At 65.7% G+C, this 17250-nt stretch overlaps 1 protein-coding gene and 2 long non-coding RNA genes across 4 annotated transcripts; all 3 read right to left on the reverse strand.

Moving 5' to 3' along the window:
- Positions 1-725: 725 nt before the first annotated feature.
- DNASE2 (deoxyribonuclease 2, lysosomal) lies at positions 726-6997 on the reverse strand. 2 transcript variants are annotated; one of them, XM_065576267.1, is made up of 7 exons: positions 6863-6997; positions 4771-4918; positions 4343-4517; positions 3915-3999; positions 3245-3406; positions 1681-1878; positions 726-1283 (listed from the first exon to the last, which is right to left on the reverse strand). In XM_065576267.1, the coding sequence occupies exons 2-7, from the start codon at positions 4866-4868 to the stop codon at positions 928-930; spliced, it is 1074 nt and encodes a 357-aa protein (XP_065432339.1). In that variant the 5' UTR covers positions 4869-4918; positions 6863-6997; the 3' UTR covers positions 726-927. The 2 variants fall into 2 exon arrangements, with proteins under 2 accessions (XP_065432339.1, XP_065432340.1); XM_065576268.1 differs by having other exon boundaries at positions 4771-4869; positions 6863-6988.
- A 1265-nt stretch (positions 6998-8262) lies between these two features.
- On the reverse strand, positions 8263-10470 carry LOC135977121 (uncharacterized). The gene is made up of 4 exons (XR_010594473.1): positions 10034-10470; positions 9177-9258; positions 8753-8811; positions 8263-8463 (listed from the first exon to the last, which is right to left on the reverse strand). It is a non-coding gene; the product is annotated as an uncharacterized LOC135977121 (long non-coding RNA).
- A 2210-nt stretch (positions 10471-12680) lies between these two features.
- LOC135977122 (uncharacterized) lies at positions 12681-14783 on the reverse strand. The gene is made up of 3 exons (XR_010594474.1): positions 14356-14783; positions 14088-14199; positions 12681-13550 (listed from the first exon to the last, which is right to left on the reverse strand). It is a non-coding gene; the product is annotated as an uncharacterized LOC135977122 (long non-coding RNA).
- Between the last annotated feature and the right edge of the window lie 2467 nt (positions 14784-17250).

Here is a 17250-nt window from a genome sequence, read left to right on the forward strand (position 1 = left end):
GCTTACCCGGGGGGCGGTGTGCTCTAACTCCCCCCCCCAGGGGGAACAACATTAACCCCACATAGACACTGGCTGAGGGCAGGGTGCTGGGATGGGGAAGCCAGGGGAGGGAAACTGAGGCACGCAGCCCAGCAACAGGCGAGCACCCAGCGCCAGGCACTGCACGGGTGGGCCTGGGGGCAGACAGATAGCTGGGGGGTGTATAGGGATGGGGATCTACCTTAGGGGTCCAGTCAGTATCAATAGCCGTCCCCACACACACACCTTCATTGGTAACCAGAGCAGAGATTTGCCCCCCCCAGCCTCACCGGTGCTGAGACTTCCCATGCAGCAGCCTGGAGGTGACCCTGTGAACCCTCCTGCCCTGGAGCACCTCTTTGGGGGCAGAGCGGGACCCCCTAAACTCCTCCCCCAGCTGGGCCGGGGACTCACTGATCACAGCCGGGTCACCCTAGCATCTGGGCAGCTCCTGGCCTGTACAACATTTATCCTCCCCCTCCCCCCACCCCGCTGTGGGGAAGAGCTATTCTCCCTCTTGTACAGGTGGGGAAACTGAGTCAGGGGCAACACAGTGAATTGAACCCAGGTGTCCTCTGTCCCTGGTTGGCACTGACCTCTCCCCTCTAGCGCCCCTTGATTATTGAAGGAATGTCCCCGCCCCTCCATCCTGACTGCCCCCAGAGCACCGCCCTCAAGCTTCAGGCCGAGAAAATCGCGAGACTGACTTAGAAATCACAGGATTATTATTGCATTTATACAGGGGCATGGAGACCCCCACAGCTTCACAGGCACCATTGAATCCCCCCACCCCACTGCCCCAGAGAGGTAGGTAAGTGCAATTGTCCCAGATGGGGAAACTGAGGCACAGAAAGGTTCCCCCTAGAGAGTCACGGGGCAGTGACTGACTCCCCATCCCGGCTCCACCCACTAGCCCCCGCTCCCCTCCTTGCACTTGCTATAGTCCTGCACGAGGGCATAATACGATTTCCAGACGGCTGGGTCCTGCTGGCACAAGGTGCCCCCACCCCGCTGCTCCTCCTCCAGGTTGCGGTTCATGTCGCCCACGCAGGCCCAGCCGGGCGCGCTCTCGGTGCTCACGCACCACTTGGAGTGGTCAACGGTGGCCGAGAAGTCGGGCCCCGGGGCCGGGAAGCCCAACTCCTCGATGTTATACACCCGGTAGGGCCCCGAGCAGTTGGAGGGCAGGACCCCCCTCGAGTTGGGCCAGAACTGGACGTAGAGGTCGCTGGAGAGCGCCTGGGCCAGCCAGCCGGAGTAGAGATCTGGGGGGCAGAGCGGGGGGGGGGGGTTAGCGACCTGGAGGGAGGGGAAATGACCCGTGGCCAGCACTGAGGGGTTGATCCGGCGGGGGGGGAAGAGACCTCAGGGGGAGCTGGCCAGAGTACAGAGCTGGGGGGCAGAGAGCGGGGTGGGGGGGTTAGCGAGCTGGAGGGAGGGGAAATGGGGGGGTCACAGGCACTGTGGGGCTGATCTGGGGGAACACATCAGAGGGAGGATAGATGGCTGGGGGGTAGAGATCTGGGGAGGCCGAGGTGTTGGGGGATAGCACCACTTGGGGTGGTTATAAGGCCATGGGGGGGCTGATAAGCCCCAACACAAGCTCCACCCCCCCCATGCATGAGTGTGGGTCTGGGACCTCCCCCTCCCGCCCGTTCTCACCGTCGTGGAAGAGCCGGAACTTGGCCAGGCTCCGGAAGCGGCGCCCCCCCAGGGAGGTCAGGGCCACGCTGCGGTTCCAGGGAGGCTCTTGCACATGCTTCATCTCGGAGGCCAGGCGCAGGTCGGGCAGGTCCTGGGCGAAGACCCCCTGCACCCGGGCGTCGAACACCTCGGGGTCGGAGAACCTCAGCTGGGTGCCTAGAGTGAGTTGGGGGAGTGGAGGGTGGGGGCAGCGGGACGAGACCCGCAGTGCCCCCCCCCCCGGTGACACAAATTTGCCAGGGCTCAGCCCAGCCCCGGGTGTCCCCGTCACAGACGCTGCCCCAGCCACAGGCCACGGAGACTGAGCCCCACTGAGCCATGGGGCGTGGGTGTCACTCTGCCACAGCCAGGCTGCACCCTCTCTCAGGTAGACACAGAATCAGTCCCCAGAGCCGTCAGAGCTCGGATAGAACCCAGGAGTCCTGGCTCCCCCCCTCCCCCACAGCTATAGCCACTAGACCCCACTCAAATCCAGGATAGAACCCAGGAGTCCTGGCTCCCCCCCTCCCCCGCCGCTATAGCCACTAGACCCCACTGTGGATAAGTCTCTGATAATTTTCATAACTTCACATTGTGCCTCTTCATATAACCTTCTGGTGGGTCTACCCACGTGTGACCTCTGTTTTCATGGGACTTTGTATCAAAGCCTCATTTAGAAACTTTGCATGGCCCTTGGTATAATGTTCTAGCCCCTAAGGGTAGAATAAGACAGAAGAAAGATGTCTTTTGCCAGCAGTAGAACAAGATCTCCCCTCACCCCCTTCTTCAATTGCCCTGTTGAATGAATGAGGTGGGGATGAGGAAGGCAGCACCTCCAGGCAGCTGCAACCCTTGCAGAAGGGCTGGGAGCCAGACCCCAGGACAATAAACCCTGTCCCGTGGGCTCCCTAAAGACAGGCAGACACACCGACGGCCTCGGGGGCTAGAAGCCAGCACCTGCTTTCGGAAACACCCTCTTTGCAGCAGCGGGACAACCCCCAGAAGGACCAATGGACACAGACACAGAGTTTGAATCTGGTATAGATTTGCATAAGAGGAAAGCTGCTATAAAAGTGAGGTGTCTTGCACAGGACCCCGGGTCTCGTCGTGTCAACATGGGAGCATCGATCTGGAGCGGCACAAGCCCGGCGCCACCCCCTCCCCCATCTAACTCACCTGGCCAGTGCAGTTAAGGGGAGCAACCAGTCGGTAACAACAACAAGACGAAGTGTGTGTGTGTGCGTGTGTGTGTGCGTGCGTGCGTGTGTGCGTGCGTGTGTGCGTGCGTGTAAGTGCACTATATCTATCTCTATGCATACGATACAGTGTTAAGGAATACATGTATTACTAATAAATGTGGTGTTTTGCCTTATTCCCCCTGAAAAGGTCCTGTGCAGTACTTTAAGTACAACACCACTCTCCACTCAAATCCAGGATAGAACCCAGGAGTCCTGGCTCCCAGCCCCCTGCTCTAACCACTAGACCCCACTCCCCTCCCCAGGCTGGGAGAGGACCCAGGCGTCCGGGCAGACGAAGCACCTACCAATCTCCTTGAACTGGGCGTAGGGGAAGGTGACGCAGAGGAAGGACTGGCCGTTGTGCAGACCGCTGTGGGGCCAGGCGTAGGTCTCCGGCACAGGGGGCGGGTAGTGGGGGGTGCTGTGCAGCAGCCAGAAACCCTGGGCTCTGTCCAGCAGGACCACGCCTGGGAGACGGGACACAAGGGAGGAGAGTCGGGGTCCAAATGGCCGGGGAGAGAACCCAGGAGTCCTGGCTCCCAGCGCGCCCCCCTCCCCCCAACACTAGACCCCACTCCCCTCCCGGAGCTGGGGAGAGAACCCAGGAGTCCTGGCTCCCAGCGCGCGCCCCCCCCCCAAACACTAGACCCCACTCCCCTCCCGGAGCCGGGGAGAGAACCCAGGAGTCCTGGCTCCCAGCACGCCCCCCCCAAACACTAGACTCATTTCCCTCCTGGAGCTGGGGAAAGAACCCAGGAGTCCTGGCTCCGAGCTCCGCCCCTCGCTGCTCTCACCACCAGACCCCACTCCCCTCCCAGAGCCAGGGTCACTGTCTGGGGCAGTCCCATGTTTCTCTCCCTCCTTTGGGGCAGACTCGCTGCCTCCCCAGCAGGGGAGATGCTGCCCAATGCCCCTCTGGGCCCCCCTGGCGCCGGCTGGGCTCAGGCTGGCCGTGCCGGGGGCGAGGGGGGTTACCCTTGGTGTGCCCCCTGGTGCTGGTGGAGGAAGTGACGTTCTTTGGGGGCTGGTCGTTGTACAGGATGTAGGCCGTGTCCTCCGTCTGCAACAGAAACGGGGGGGCTGAGTGCTGGGACACCCTGCCCCTGTGCCCCCCACTGCCCCTCCCCAGTGCCCCCCACTGCCCCTTCCCCCGCAGCCATCCGCCACAGCCCCCTCTCCTGCCCGTACCCCCACAGCCCCCTTCTTTCCCCAGCTTCTCACCTACTTCCCCCTCCCCAGTTTCTGCCTCCCCCATTGCCCCCCCCCTGCTCCCCGCACTGCCCTCCAGCTGCCCCATCCCCCTCCACAGCCTCCCCACCCCCTCACCCAGCTCCACCTCCCCTGCCCCACTGCCCCCTTCTCTGTCCCAGCTTATCCCCAGCTCCCCCCTCCCCCCGACTCACCCGCCTGTTTGCCCCCTGGTAGAGCTGCAGCAGGGTCCTGCCCACGGCACTCTGGGTGCTGTTCATGAGGGCGCGGCCGGACACCCAGCCGCCGGAGCGGGCATCCTGGTACATGTAGCGCATGCCCTCGGCCGGGGGGCTGTGCTGGGGCCGGGGCAGCTTGTAGGCCAGGAACCTGGGGGGGGCGAGGGGGGAACGGACCCTGTTAACCCTTTGGGGCCAGACCCCTGCCTGGGGGGGAGCCATACACAGGGAGCCCCAGCGCCTCCCCCGATGCCAGGAGCAGGGGTATCCTGGCACAGGTGCCATGGCGGAGATACCCGCCCAGCCAGCCCGTGGGGGGTGTGCTCCCAGCGAAGCCCCAGGGGCACGCTGTCCTTTACGGGGTGAATGGGGGGGTCTGGCATAGGGGGGAGGGGGGAACTCACCAGTCCACAGGCTGCCCGGCATCGTCATAGCAGGAGATGCCCCCCGCAGCCACACGGGGCAGGGGCAGGGCCATGGCCAGGATGAAAAGGGGCAGCATCCTGAGGGAGGGGGGGAAAGACACCAAGCAGGATCCGATGGGAACAGCCCCTGCAACGCACACAGGTACCACCGGGAGGCGCATGGGAGTCACACACGCATGTAGGCCCTACAAAAACAACCGCTTCCCACCAGGGTGGCACCGGCAGGGGATGGGGGGCTGGTGGGTCAAAGCAGGGACGAGGCGGGGAACCAGGACTCGGGGGTTCTCTGAGAGGGGTGGGAGGACCTAGTGGTTAGACAGGAAGGTTGGAACCCAGGACTCCTGGGGCTGGACGGGATCTGGTGGGTGAGAGATGGGGTCGGGGCTGGGAGCCAGGACTCCTGGGTTCTAAGCCTGGGTCTGGGAGGGGAGTGGGGTGTGGGATCTGGGGTCTGGTGGGTGAGAGCCAGAGGCAGGGCTGGGAGCCAGGACTCCTGGGTTATAAGCCTGGGTCTGGGAGGGGAGTGGGGTGGGGTCTGGCGGGTGAGAGCTGGGGGCAGGGCTGGGAGCCAGGACTCCTGGGTTCTACGCACCACTGATGTCTGGGTGAGCCAGGGGTGCCTGACTCGGGCCCTGGGCAGGGGGCTCCCAAACTGGAGGTGTCCAGAATCAGTGGGGAGCTCAAGCCGGGGGCTCTTTAGCCCCCCCCCGGATCATTTGTGTGTCTTGTCTGCAGGCCCCTCGGTGGGGCCAACGTCCTTCCGGGGATGAGGCGCCCTGGGCCGGTATCACAAATGGAAGTGGGGGAGGGGGGGCCCGGCCCTGTTCCCAGCACTCACGCTCCCGTCCCAGCCCCGAGTTCCTCAAACCAATTCCTCTTTCTGTGCCAGTGGCTCGGGGGGAGGGGACCGGACAAAGCAAAGCAGTGCGGGTGGGTCCCTTCTGCGCCCCACCCCAGAGGTAGCTGCATCTCAGCACTGGGTGACGGATCCCAGCATGCCCCACTTGGCCTTAGAGGGATCCCCCCTTAGGGGCAGAGTGGGGGGCTCATCGGCAAGGCCGGCTCCCTCCCCAGCCTCTGCTGACGCTGCTGTGAAAGCGCAGAGCGAACCGGCTGGGGGAGCCCAGCCGCAGACGCCAGCCAAAGCGCGAGTGCAGGCAGGTCGGGGTCACGAGACAGAGGCAGCCGCATCTCTTCCAGCAGGGGCAGGGGCTTCCTATGCACCTCACGTCCAGAGCACTAACCACTAGACCCCACTCCCCTCCCCGAGCCAGGGATAGAACCCAGGAGTCCTGGCTCCCAGCCCCCACTGCTCTAACCACTCCCCTCCCCACTCAGAGCTGGGATAGAACCCAGGAGTCCTGGCTCCCTGCCCCCACTGCTCTAACCACTAGCCCCTACACCACCCCCTCCCAGGGCTGGGGATAGAACCCAGGAGTCCTGGCTCCCTCTCCCCCTCTGCTCTAACCACTAGCCCCTACACCACCCCCTCCCCACTCAGAGCTGGGATAGAACCCAGGAGTCCTGGCTCCCAATTCTATGTTTGGACCACCCCCCCTCCCCCAGCTCTTTTTCCCCAAAATTCTGTGGAGCTGAACTGGCCACAGCAGCAGGGCTCTGTCCCCCCCAGGGGGGGTCCTTCCATGGCAGGAGCATTTTTTGGGGGTCTCTCCCTACTGCTGCCTGGGCACCCCCCTCTCTGGGGCTGCACAGAGTCAGTTTCTGGGGGCTGCCAAGCCAGCCCCTTCCCCTTGCACTGACCCCACATAAACCCATAAAGCCCGTGCCGCTGTGGGGGTGGATGGGGGGGCTGAATTCTGGGGGGCCTGTGGGCTGACCCCTGGCCCAGCGCTGAGATGCAGCCGCCTCTGGGGTGGGGCAGGGGGGCTGTTTGCACAGGGGCCCCTGGCCCAGCGCTGAGATGCAGCCGCCTCTGGGGTGGGGCAGGGGGGCTGTTTGCACAGGAACCCCCAGCCCAGCACTGAGATGCAGCCCCTCTGGGGTGGGCATGGGGCCGTTGCCCCGGGCTTGTTCTGGGGCTGCCCGGCTGGGGCTCGGAGCCGCGGGTTACCTGATCCGGGGAAGCGCCGCGTCCCAGGAGCTCCCAGACCTGCCCTCCGCCTGCCCCGCTGCGCCTGCCCCACTTCCCCTTCCCCAGCTGGGCAGCACGTGACCTATGGGGCCCCTCCTCCGCCACGCCCCTCCGGCTCCCAGCCAGCCCCCAACCCACCCCAGGGCCGGGCTATGGGGCACGGTGGGTGTAAAGGGGTGGTGGTTGGGGGCTGGGATGTGGGTCCCATCGGAGATGGCCCGGGGGAGGGTTTCCTGCCAGCTAACGACTTAATTGTTCATTAAGGATTTAATTAGTCCTGTGGGCCCGGGAGGGAGTATTAATTACAGGGTGTGCGGGGCTGGGGCTGGGAGCCAGGACTCCTGGGTTCTCTCCCCAGCTCTGAGAGGGGAGTGGGGTCTAGTGGTTAGAGCAGGGGGGGCTGGGAGCCAAGACTCCTGGGTTCTATCCCTGGCTCTGGGAGGGGAGTGGGGTCTAGTGGTTAGCGTGGGATGGGGGAAGGTTGGGAACCAGGACTCCTGGGTTCCACTCTCGGCTGTGGGAGTGGGGTCATGTTTGAGGCGAGGGGGAGGGGCACTGCTGGGAGTCAGGACTCCTGGGTTCTAGTCCTGCCTCTAATCGGTGTGTGCTCTGTGCCTCAGTTTCCCTATCCACACAACATGGATAATGGCCTCGCGACTGCCGCCTGTCTGTGAGGACCAGTTAGTTCATCGCTGGTAGGGGCCTGGAGACCAGGGGGAAAGTTTCCTGAATTGGGGTTATTAATGATCAATTATTAATTACTCCAGCCCCGAGAGCCCAATTGTTCCTTCCAAGCTAATGTGATCCCCCAGCTCTGCCCCTCACTGGGAGGCAGATCCCCTCAGCACTGCTCATGCAGCCCGTGCTCCCTGTGGAACTCCTCGCTGCTGGGCAGTGGAGCGTGACACCAAGAGAAGAGCCAGTTCCCTGGGATCCAGGGAACTGGCCCCCATGTCCCCACTCACTACCCCCCGTCCCCCGGGGCTGGCAGGGTGTTGAGCCACTGAACTGGCTGGGGTCGGAGATGGGACCAGATACCAGGCTAAATGGGCCCATCGGGGGGGAGGGGGAGACCAGGCTGGAAGGCCCATGGGTCTGATGTGGGGGGCTGGAGGGTCCCAGGCTGGACGGCCCATGGGTCTGATGTGGGGGGCTGGAGGGTCCCAGGCTGGACGGCCCATGGGTCTGATGTGGGGGGCTGGAGGGTCCCAGGCTGGACGGCCCATGGGTCTGATGTGGGGGGCTGGAGGGTCCCAGGCTGGACGGCCCATGGGTCTGATGTGGCGAGTTGTGGGGGGTCCCAGGCTGGATGGCCCATGGGTCTGATCTGCGGGGACTGGGGGGGGGAAATGACTCCAGAGACAAGTTCCTGTGGTTTCTTTGTTTATTAGCGGTTGGGGTTCAGCCCCACGTGGCTCAGGGGGGCAGCGTCTCCTTGGGGCACACGTAGAGCCAGGGCCCGGCAGACGGGGGGCAGGCACGACAGCAGGGCGCGGAGGGGGCCCAGCACCAGGGGGCCCAGCAGGGCCAGGAACAGGCCCTTGGCCAGGGCCCAGAACAGCTGCCCGGCCCGCCGCAGCCTGGGGAGATGAGGGGCAGCATGAGATGGGGGTCCTAGGGGAGCCCCCATGCACCCCCCAGACACACAGACATTCCCCTGGCCTGCCCCCCTGGACTCCCTACCCCCCAGACACCGCCCTTGCCCTGTCCCCAGTCCTCGCCCCGCACAGACCCCTCCCCCCATGCTCCCCAAAGACCCCTTCTCCCCAGAGGCCCTCCCAGGTCCTGGCCCCCCAGCTCCAGAGCCCTGGTCCCACTCATCCCCCCCAGGACCACCCCAGCCCCTCCTTGCCTGTTGGGGCTCCTCACCTGGGGGGGAGTCGCCCCCTTGGCCCTGAGGCCCCCGACTCCTGACACAAGAGCTTCTCCTGGGTGGGAGGGAACAACAAACCCAGTGAGATGGAGCCCCCCCGCCCGGCTTGGGGGCAGGGCCAGGGGAATGTGGGCCCCCTACGTGCCCCCCAAACTTCAGAGACTGGCTGTCCCCATCCAATTCCCCCACTGGAAACGGTCCCCCCCCCGCTGCCCAATCCCATCTCCCCATAGACTTCCCCCTGTCTCCACTCCCCTCCCCCTCCTCCCTGTAGACTGGCCCCAGCCTCCTACAAGCCCCCCTTCCCCCACAGCCTGACCCCCACCTCCTCCCAGCCTAGCCCCCCACTCTCCTCCTGCCCCCCCTGCCCAGCACAGCTCTGCCCACAGCCCTCCGATCCTGCCCCCGGCTCCCCCATACCGTCTGGTCACGCACTCTCTCCTCCCACAGGAGGCTGCAGGGCGGGGTCCCCAGGGGTCCGTATAGCGCCTCCCTCTGGAAGCTGAGGCAGGATACAACGTTAGTGCCCCCAAGACACCCCCATAATCTGGGAGGAATGGGTCTGACAGTCAGCTTCCCCCCCAGTGGAGGTCAGCTCAGAGGGGCCCCCCAGACCCCGCCCCTGGGCTCCCCACCCAGCACCAGCCAGGGGCCATGTCTGAGTCCTGGGGTCCCCTTGGTCCAGGGGGTCCCCCCGTTGTTGGGCCCTGCCTGTGTTGGGGGTCGGGGGGCCACAGGCTGAAGCGGGGGGGTTTGCTCTCCTATGGGTCCCAAGCCGGCAGCACAGCCCCCAGCCCAGCCACCCCTGGGTGCTACCCCACCCCTGTGACCAGTATCTAAGGCCCGGGGCTGGGGTGATCATGACACCAGGGTCCCCCCGAAATTGAGCCATCTTCACTCCCATCCTAGGCAGGGGGGGTTACGACTTGCTGACAATGTCTCAGCCCCGGTCAGTGGCTGCCTCCCAGAACCCCCCCAAGTCCCCCCAAGCAATGCCCCTGGCTACCCATCAGCCCCCCCCCCCCCTTCCCCCACACCACTGGAGAGGCCGGTACAGTCCCAGGGAGCCTTGGGTGGGCTCCTGGCCTCACCCAGGGCCCCCCAAAACACCTGCTCCGCCCTGATATAACAGCCTTATACCTCTGCCGGCTAAGGGAGCTGCTTCTCTACCTCGCTCGGGGGAGCTCTGTGGGGGTGTGGGGGGGTGGCTCTGAGTTCCAGGCATTGGGATCTGGATCCCAGGGAGGTGGGGGGGGGCTGCCCCCCCGATCACTCACAGCTCTGCCTCCTGCCGAGCCTCCAGCACCCGATCGCCCCAGCAGCTGATGTTCCCGTGCAGGACCTTGGAGGGACCAGATCGCGCCCCCACCCCGGTTACAATCCGATCGCCTGCAACAGCCCCCCCCCAACCCCCCCGCCCCGGGGAGAGGGGAATTCGGGCTCTGTGGCCCTGTCAGGCCTCAGCCCATGGGGCTGGTGTGGACGTGTGACAGGGTCAGGATGCGCCGGCATTAGCCTGAGCCCCCAGCGAGCACATTCCACTCAATAGCTGGGAACGGCGTCCAGCCGCCACCCGCTGGATTCGCACGGGCAACCCAGCACCCAACGGTTCTATGGTGAGTTGGTCCCACCGAAATCGGGCGCTGCCCAGACCCCAACCGAGATCAGGGCCCCCCTGTGCCGGGCGCTGCCCAGACCCCGACCGAGATCAGGGCCCCGTCACGCTGGGCGCTGCCCAGACCCCGACCGAGATCAGGGCCCCGTCGTGCCAGGCGCTGCCCAGACCCCAACCGAGATCAGGGCCCCCCTGTGCTGGGCGCTGCCCAGACCCCGACCGAGATCAGGGCCCCGCATCGTGCCCAAGGTCTCCCATCAGGGAACAGGCCCGCGGTGTCCCGAGCCCCGGCCCAGCCCCCACTCCCTGGAGGACCAGGCTACCTGGCCGAGGAAGGAATTTGGGTTTTGCCAGCTGCTTTCCCGAGCTAAGGTTCCTCCACTGGAATCAGGGGACGTAGGAGCCTAGGCAGGATCTGGGCCCTGCAGCCGGACCCGTGAGGCTCCCTGAAACCCGGCTGGATTCAATCCCGGGGAGGGGACAGGACGTACCTGGGTCCTTCGAGCAAGTCCGTGGATGGTCCCGCTCAGCTCTTCCATGTGTCGCTGCTTCTAAACCCAGCCCCGCCCCCAAACAGGAGTGTGGCTTTGGTCTGGGCCCAGAAGGACACCGCTCGTTAATTACAGCCCATGAAACCAACCAGACAGCTGCCCTGATCTCTGCCAACCCTGGGCTAGGGGGTGCAGACCAGGCTGTGGGCGGCCACCTCAGAGCTACAAAACTCCACAAAGGGGCGACCCTGGGAAAACCTGGCTGGGTCTAGGGATGGCAGGCTGGGGCGGAACAGGGTGCAGAGGGGGAAGGTTTGGGGGGTTCTAGGGAGCACAGCCTGGGGCGGAACAGGGTGCAGAGGGGAAAGGTGGGGGGGTTCTAGGGATCGCAGGCTGGGGCGGAACAGGGTGCAGAGGGGGAAGGTTTGGGGGGTTCTAGGGATCGCAGGCTGGGGCGGAACAGGGTGCAGAGGGGGAAGGTGGGGGGTTCTAGGGATCGGAGGCTGGGGCGGAACAGGGTGCGGAGGGGGAAGGTGGGGGGGTTCTAGGGATGGTAGGCTGGGGCGGAACAGGGTGCAGAGGGGGAAGGTTTGGGGGGTTCTAGGGATCGCAGGCTGGGGCGGAACAGGGTGCAGAGGGGGAAGGTGGGGGGGTTCTAGGGATCGGAGGCTGGGGCGGAACAGGGTGCAGAGGGGGAAGGTTGGGGGGGTTCTAGGGATCGCAGGCTGGGGCGGAACAGGGTGCAGAGGGGGAAGGTTTGGGGGGTTCTAGGGATCGGAGGCTGGGGCGGAACAGGGTGCAGAGGGGGAAGGTGGGGGGGTTCTAGGGATCGCAGGCTGGGGTGGAACAGGGTGCAGAGGGGGAAGGTGGGGGGGTTCTAGGGATCACAGGCTGGGGCGGAACAGGGTGCAGAGGGGGAAGGTGGGGGGTTCTAGGGATCGCAGGCTGGGGCGGAACAGGGTGCAGAGGGGGAAGGTTGGGGGGGTTCTAGGGATCGCAGGCTGGGGCGGAACAGGTTGCAGAGGGGGAAGGTTGGGGGGGTTCTAGGGAGCACAGGCTGGGGTGGAACAGGGTGCAGAGGGGGAAGGTTGGGGGGTTCTAGGGAGCACAGGCTGGGGTGGAACAGGGTGCAGAGGGGGAAGGTTGGGGGGGCGGGTTCTAGGTGGGGTGTGTGATTGTGATGGGAGCACAGGTTGAGGGAGGAGGATGCGGGGTGGGGGGGCTGACTGGGGCCGGGGGAGGGAAGAGGGGGCAGGGCCCGGAGATCAGCCCCTCGGCCCAAGATGTGCGGGAATTCTTTGGTCCCATCCCATCTGGAAAACCCTGTGATCCTACCACGCTCCTGCTCAAACCAAGCGGTAGGAGACTTCCAGGGAGGGACATGAACTGACTTGAGGGGCTGGGCTAGCAGGGGGCTGCAGGTCGAGAGTGAGGGGCACCGGCAGGACTTGGGGTGCAGGGCTGGGCTAGCAGGGGCTGTGGGTCAGGAGTGAGGGGCACCGGCAGAGCAGGGGAGCCCAGGGCTGGGCTAGCAGGGGGCTGCGGGTCAGGAGTGAGGGGCACCGGCAGGGCTGGGGGGGCAGGGCTGGGCTAGCAGGGGGCTGTGGGTCGGGAGTGAGGGGCACCGGCAGGGCTTGGGGCACAGGGCTGGGCTAGCAGGGGGCTGTGGGTCGGGAGTGAGGGGCCTGTTCTGAGACCCGGAGCTGGGGCCTAGCCTTACCTCCCGGATCCTGTCAGCCTTGGCCTGGTGTTTGGCCTCCATGTCCCACAGTTGCCTCTGGTGGGGGAGGAAAAACACAGGGTTGCCCATAACCCCCCCCCCCCCCAACACACACACTAGCCCTGTCCATCAGTTGGGTTCCCCACTCCCCTTCCCTTGCCCACCACAGGAGCTGCTGCTGCCCATGGCTGGGGGGGAAGGGGTGTCAGAGACCCCCCAAGACCTTCCCTTGTGCCTCAGGAATAGTCCCTGTGGGGTCCGGATTCCCCAGCAGACCCGCGCTGGGTGGACGTCCATGGTTCAGAAGCTGCCATCCCGCCCGGACAGAGCACACCTCAGTGACTCAGTTTCCCTAGATGGGAGCTGAGCGGGGGGGGGGGGGGTGGAATCTCCTTGTTGGTGCCCCAGCTGCCCCCTCTGTGGGGTGCAGGGGGAGCATCACGGGGTGGGGGGCTGGTGTGTGAGGAGGGGCTCTCCCCACCCTGGGGGTCCATGAGGGAGTTGGTCTCTGCACTGCTGTCCCCCATACTCAGTGACGCGCCCCAACCCCAGCCCTCCCGCCCCCCAGTTCACCTGCAGCTCCTCCCCCTGCACCCGCAGCTGCTGCAGGGCCTGCTTGTGGGTCTTCTCCCACGCTCTCTGCTTGGAGACCTGTGGGGGGAGCGGCAGCCACTCAGCACATGGGGGATGGGGGGGGAATAATGGTGGTGGGAAGGACTGGGTGGGACCTGCAGGGCGCCCCCTCGCAAGGAACTGGGGAGGCCCCCAGTTGTGAACAATGACCCTAGCTGGATGTGGATCCCAGAGCACCTCAAAGGCCAGATGGGGAAACTGAGGCCCAAGGGATAGAACCCAGGAGTCCTGACTCGCAGCCCCCCCTCCCACTCTAACTACTGCTCCCCACCCCCCAGACTCACCTTTCCCTCCAGCTCCTGGATGATCTCAGCCAATCTCTGGTTTTCTTTTTCCTGCATGGTGAGGGGAAATTGCTGTTGCAAAGCCGGGGGGGGGGGACGGACTGATCCCTTGGGTGGGGGCTTGGCTCCTAGTCCTGTGCTAATGCAGACCCCCCTCCACAGCTCCCACCCTGCCCAGCCACCCCACCCCACTCGCCAGAATCTGCTGCCACATCCCCTGCTGCTGGCCTGTCTAGGGGGACCAGATGGCTCCTGGGAATGAGAACTGACATATACGACCTGTCCCCTCTAGGGGGTGCTGCTCTGATCGCCCCCAGGGCCGGGAACTGGCTGAGGGGAGGAGGGCAGGGAATGAGGCTCGGGGCCTTTCCCCTCTAGGGGGCGCTGGCTCCAATCCGGCCCCTGGTTGCTATGCCATTGGTCCCCATGGTGCCGTGGCGCTGGTTGCCGTGGTACTGGTTGTTGTGGTACTGGTTGCCGTGGGTCCCCATGGTGCCGTGGCGCTGGTTGCCGTGGCACCGGTTGCTGTGGTACTGGTTGCCGTGGGTCCCCATGGTGCCGTGGCGCTGGTTGCCATGGCGCTCTCACCCGCTGGTGGACGTGGCGCCGGCGGCTCTGCTCTTGCTGCTCCCGCAAGGCCCCCTGAGCCTCCTCCACCTCGTCCCGCAGCGCCCGGGCTGCCTGCTCCAGAGACTCCAGGCTGCGGGGACAAGGGGGCATGAGGTGGGGGGGGCGCACCCAGGGCATGGCCCTCCCTGCCCCCCAGGGACCACAGCACAGGCTCCACCCCCATGTACCTCCTCCACCAAGGCTCCCTGCCTCGCCCCCCCACCCCACAGCTGGGGGGGGGTCTCACCTCTGGGCCTGCAGCAGGGCGTGGAGCCGGGCCTGGCGCCCCAGCAGCCCCTCGTAGTGCCCCTGCCAGCGCTCGGCCTGCGCCAGCTCCTCCGCGATGAGCTCCTGCAGCCGGGCGTTCTCCTCCGCCACGCTCCTGCAGCACAGCGGGTGTCAGGGCCCCCCGGCGCCAGGCAGACCCCCCCCCGGGGGGTGCCCCCACCCACCGCCGACAGGGGGCTCCATCACCTAGGGCCGCTCTCCACGTGCTGCCCCCCCCCGCCAGTCATTACAGAGGTCCCCATACCGGCTGAGGCCCGGGGACGGCTCCCGTGGGAGCGGGCTGTGGGCAATGGAGGGCCTGCAGAGTGGTTGGGAGTGAAGAGGGGGACAGGCCATGGCTGGTCTATGGCATAGCGGGGGGCGGAGGGGGGGCAATGCCTGGCACAGACAGTAAAGCCAGGGCTGAGCGCTCCCCTCCCCCCCCCCCCCGGTTGGCCCCCCCACTACGCAGTGGCCAGGACAGGACAGGGGAATCCCCCTGCAGGGGGCAGCAGTACTGGAGCTCAGACCCATAGGAGGCTGCACTCACACAGCATCCATCCTTCTCTTACGGGGAGGGGGGCGGTCTGATGTGACACAGCCCCTCCCCCCTGACTGGGCCGGTGGCCACCCCACATCGCCCGGTTACGGTTGCCATCGCCATACCACAGGTTGCTTAGCAACCAGCTAGAACACATGGGATAGAATACAAGGGAGGGGGCTGTATCTCTATAACACCCCCCCCAGACCTGGGAGAGAGCCGGGAATATGTGTGGGGGGGTCCCTGTATCCATGGCTACTGGGAATCCCCGTCCCCATACTGGGGTGGCGGCCAGTTCACACACACCCCGAGGGAGGAGGGACAGGGCGACCCCTTGGCCTTGGGGGCGACTGTCCCCAGAGGGCACAGCAAGGGGCGCTCTCCCCCGCCTGCCTAGTCTGAGAGGGGCGGCCTGGCCCAAAGGCTTTTGCATTCAGCTGGGAGTCCAGACGCCTGGGCTCCGGACCCAAACTCTGCCTCTGACCTCGGGCATGTCGCGTCCCCGCGCCGTGCCTCAGTTTCCCCTCCACACCAGGTGTCTATTCAGCGTATGAGCTCTTGAGGGTAGGGACTGCATCACAGGCAGGGTCAGTGCAGCGCCCGGCACGACGGGGCCCTGATCTCGGTCGGGGTCTGGGCAGCGCCTGGCACGACAGGGCCCTGATCTCAGTCAGGGTCTGGGCAGCGCCCGGCCTGACGGGGCCCTGATCTCGGTCGGGGTCTGGGCAGCGCCCGGCACGACGGGGCCCTGATCTCGGTCGGGGTCTGGGCAGCGCCCGGCACGACGGGGCCCTGATCTCGGTCGGGGTCTGGGCAGCGCCCGGCACGACGGGGCCCTGATCGCGGTCGGGGTCTGGGCAGCGCCCGGCACGACGGGGCCCTGATCTCGGTTGGAGTCTGGGCAGCGCCCGGCACGACGGGGCCCTGATCTCGCTGGGGGTCTGGGCAGTGCCTGGCACAACGGGGTTCTCTATCTCTTTGAGAGGCTTTAGCCTCTTCCCTGAGCAGGGGCCGCCCCAGTGCGCTGTAGCTAAGACGTTCTCGCGGCCCCACCTGCTCCCGTTGCTGCAAAGCCCCGTGTGCCGATTCCCTCGCCCCGCCCGCATGACTCAGGCCGTCGCCCGTCCCCGAATGAATCCGTCTGAACTCGCGCGGTTCGCCTGGAAAAACCGGCCAGCTAGACAAGCTGTCAGTGATGGAGCCTCCACCCCGCCCCTCGGGGCCCTGGCCCTGGCCCATGGGTAACTCTCACCCTCTTCCAGCCGTGGGAAGAGCCCACGATTACTGAGTTGTTCCCCACCACCCTCCCCCCTCTCTGCGTTACCCGAAATCCACGGGGCTATTTGAGGCCTGGTCTACACTCCAGGGTTAGGTAGTGTGGACACTAACTCCCTCGGTGTCCACACTACGGCCGTGCTCCCGCCGCTGTCAGGGCCCCGCTACACCGAGATCATTACACCACCTCCGGCAGAGGCGCAGGGCGTATGTCGGGGCAGTTAGGGTGACGCCGTGTCCCTGTAGACCCTGTGTGACTTCCAGGGGCTGCCGGCTGCCCTTGTCCATTTCACAGCTCCCGGGCTGCGGCCGGGAAACGATTCCCTGCTGTGAACCCCCGGGGCAGGTGAGAAGCTCCAGGTAGAGCCCGGCTGTGCCCTGGGCTCCTGTTTCTAGCTGGGCTGCTGTCCCGGCTCCCCACTACCTGCGGGGACCCCTGGGGTCCCGGCTCCCTGCTCCCAACCCGGCTGGCACCCACGCTCCCAGCTCCCCGTGGGGAGCCCAGCAGCCGCCCGGGCTCCGGGCACTGACTCCCCACCAGGAGCCCGGGGGGGCAGCCTTAAGTTGGTAGGTTTGTCTCCTAACCCTTTCATCATCCCTGTGGCTCTTCTCTGACCCCCCGCTGCTGCGAAGGGCGAGCGTCCCTTCATGTTTCACAGATGCGTCGGCCACACGCTCCCAGATCCGCCTGGGCACGGAAGCGGCTGGGGGTAGGGCTGGATTTGGGGTGCTCTCCTGCAAGATGACCCCCTAAACCAGCCAGGCTGCAGGGTAGTGCGGCAGCTGCACCTTCCCACCACCAGGGGGAGCAGCGACCCTACACAGTCCTCCCCCCCCCCCCCCCCATGCTTGATTTTGCTGGTAAAAAGATAATTGATGCGATCCGTGGATCGGGGCCATTGGGGGCCCCCAGGCTGAGCCCCCCGGGTAACCCAGCCGGAGAATGTCCCGGAGCTAGAGTTGCACTGGTAGGAAAACACCCATTCGCAATCAAACGAGGAACTGGGATCAGACCTGGCCGAGGCCCATCTAGCCCGGCATCCCGGCTCCGCCTGCCCA

The sequence above is a fragment of the Chrysemys picta genome, chromosome 22 (genome assembly GCF_011386835.1).
Source record: "Chrysemys picta bellii isolate R12L10 chromosome 22, ASM1138683v2, whole genome shotgun sequence".
NCBI lineage: Eukaryota > Metazoa > Chordata > Testudines > Emydidae > Chrysemys > Chrysemys picta.

Bases quoted from the DNA above. Each gene is read 5' to 3' on its own strand.
- DNASE2 (XM_065576267.1), bottom strand. From the start codon at position 4,868: ATGCTGCCCCTTTTCATCCTGGCCATGGCCCTGCCCCTGCCCCGTGTG. The intron at 4,518-4,770 runs GTGAGTTCCCCC...CGCCCCCCCCAG, and splicing joins GCCGGGCAGCCTGTGGACTG to GTTCCTGGCCTACAAGCTGC. The intron at 1,284-1,680 runs GTGAGAACGGGC...TCTGCCCCCCAG, and splicing joins GTTCCGGCTCTTCCACGACG to ATCTCTACTCCGGCTGGCTG.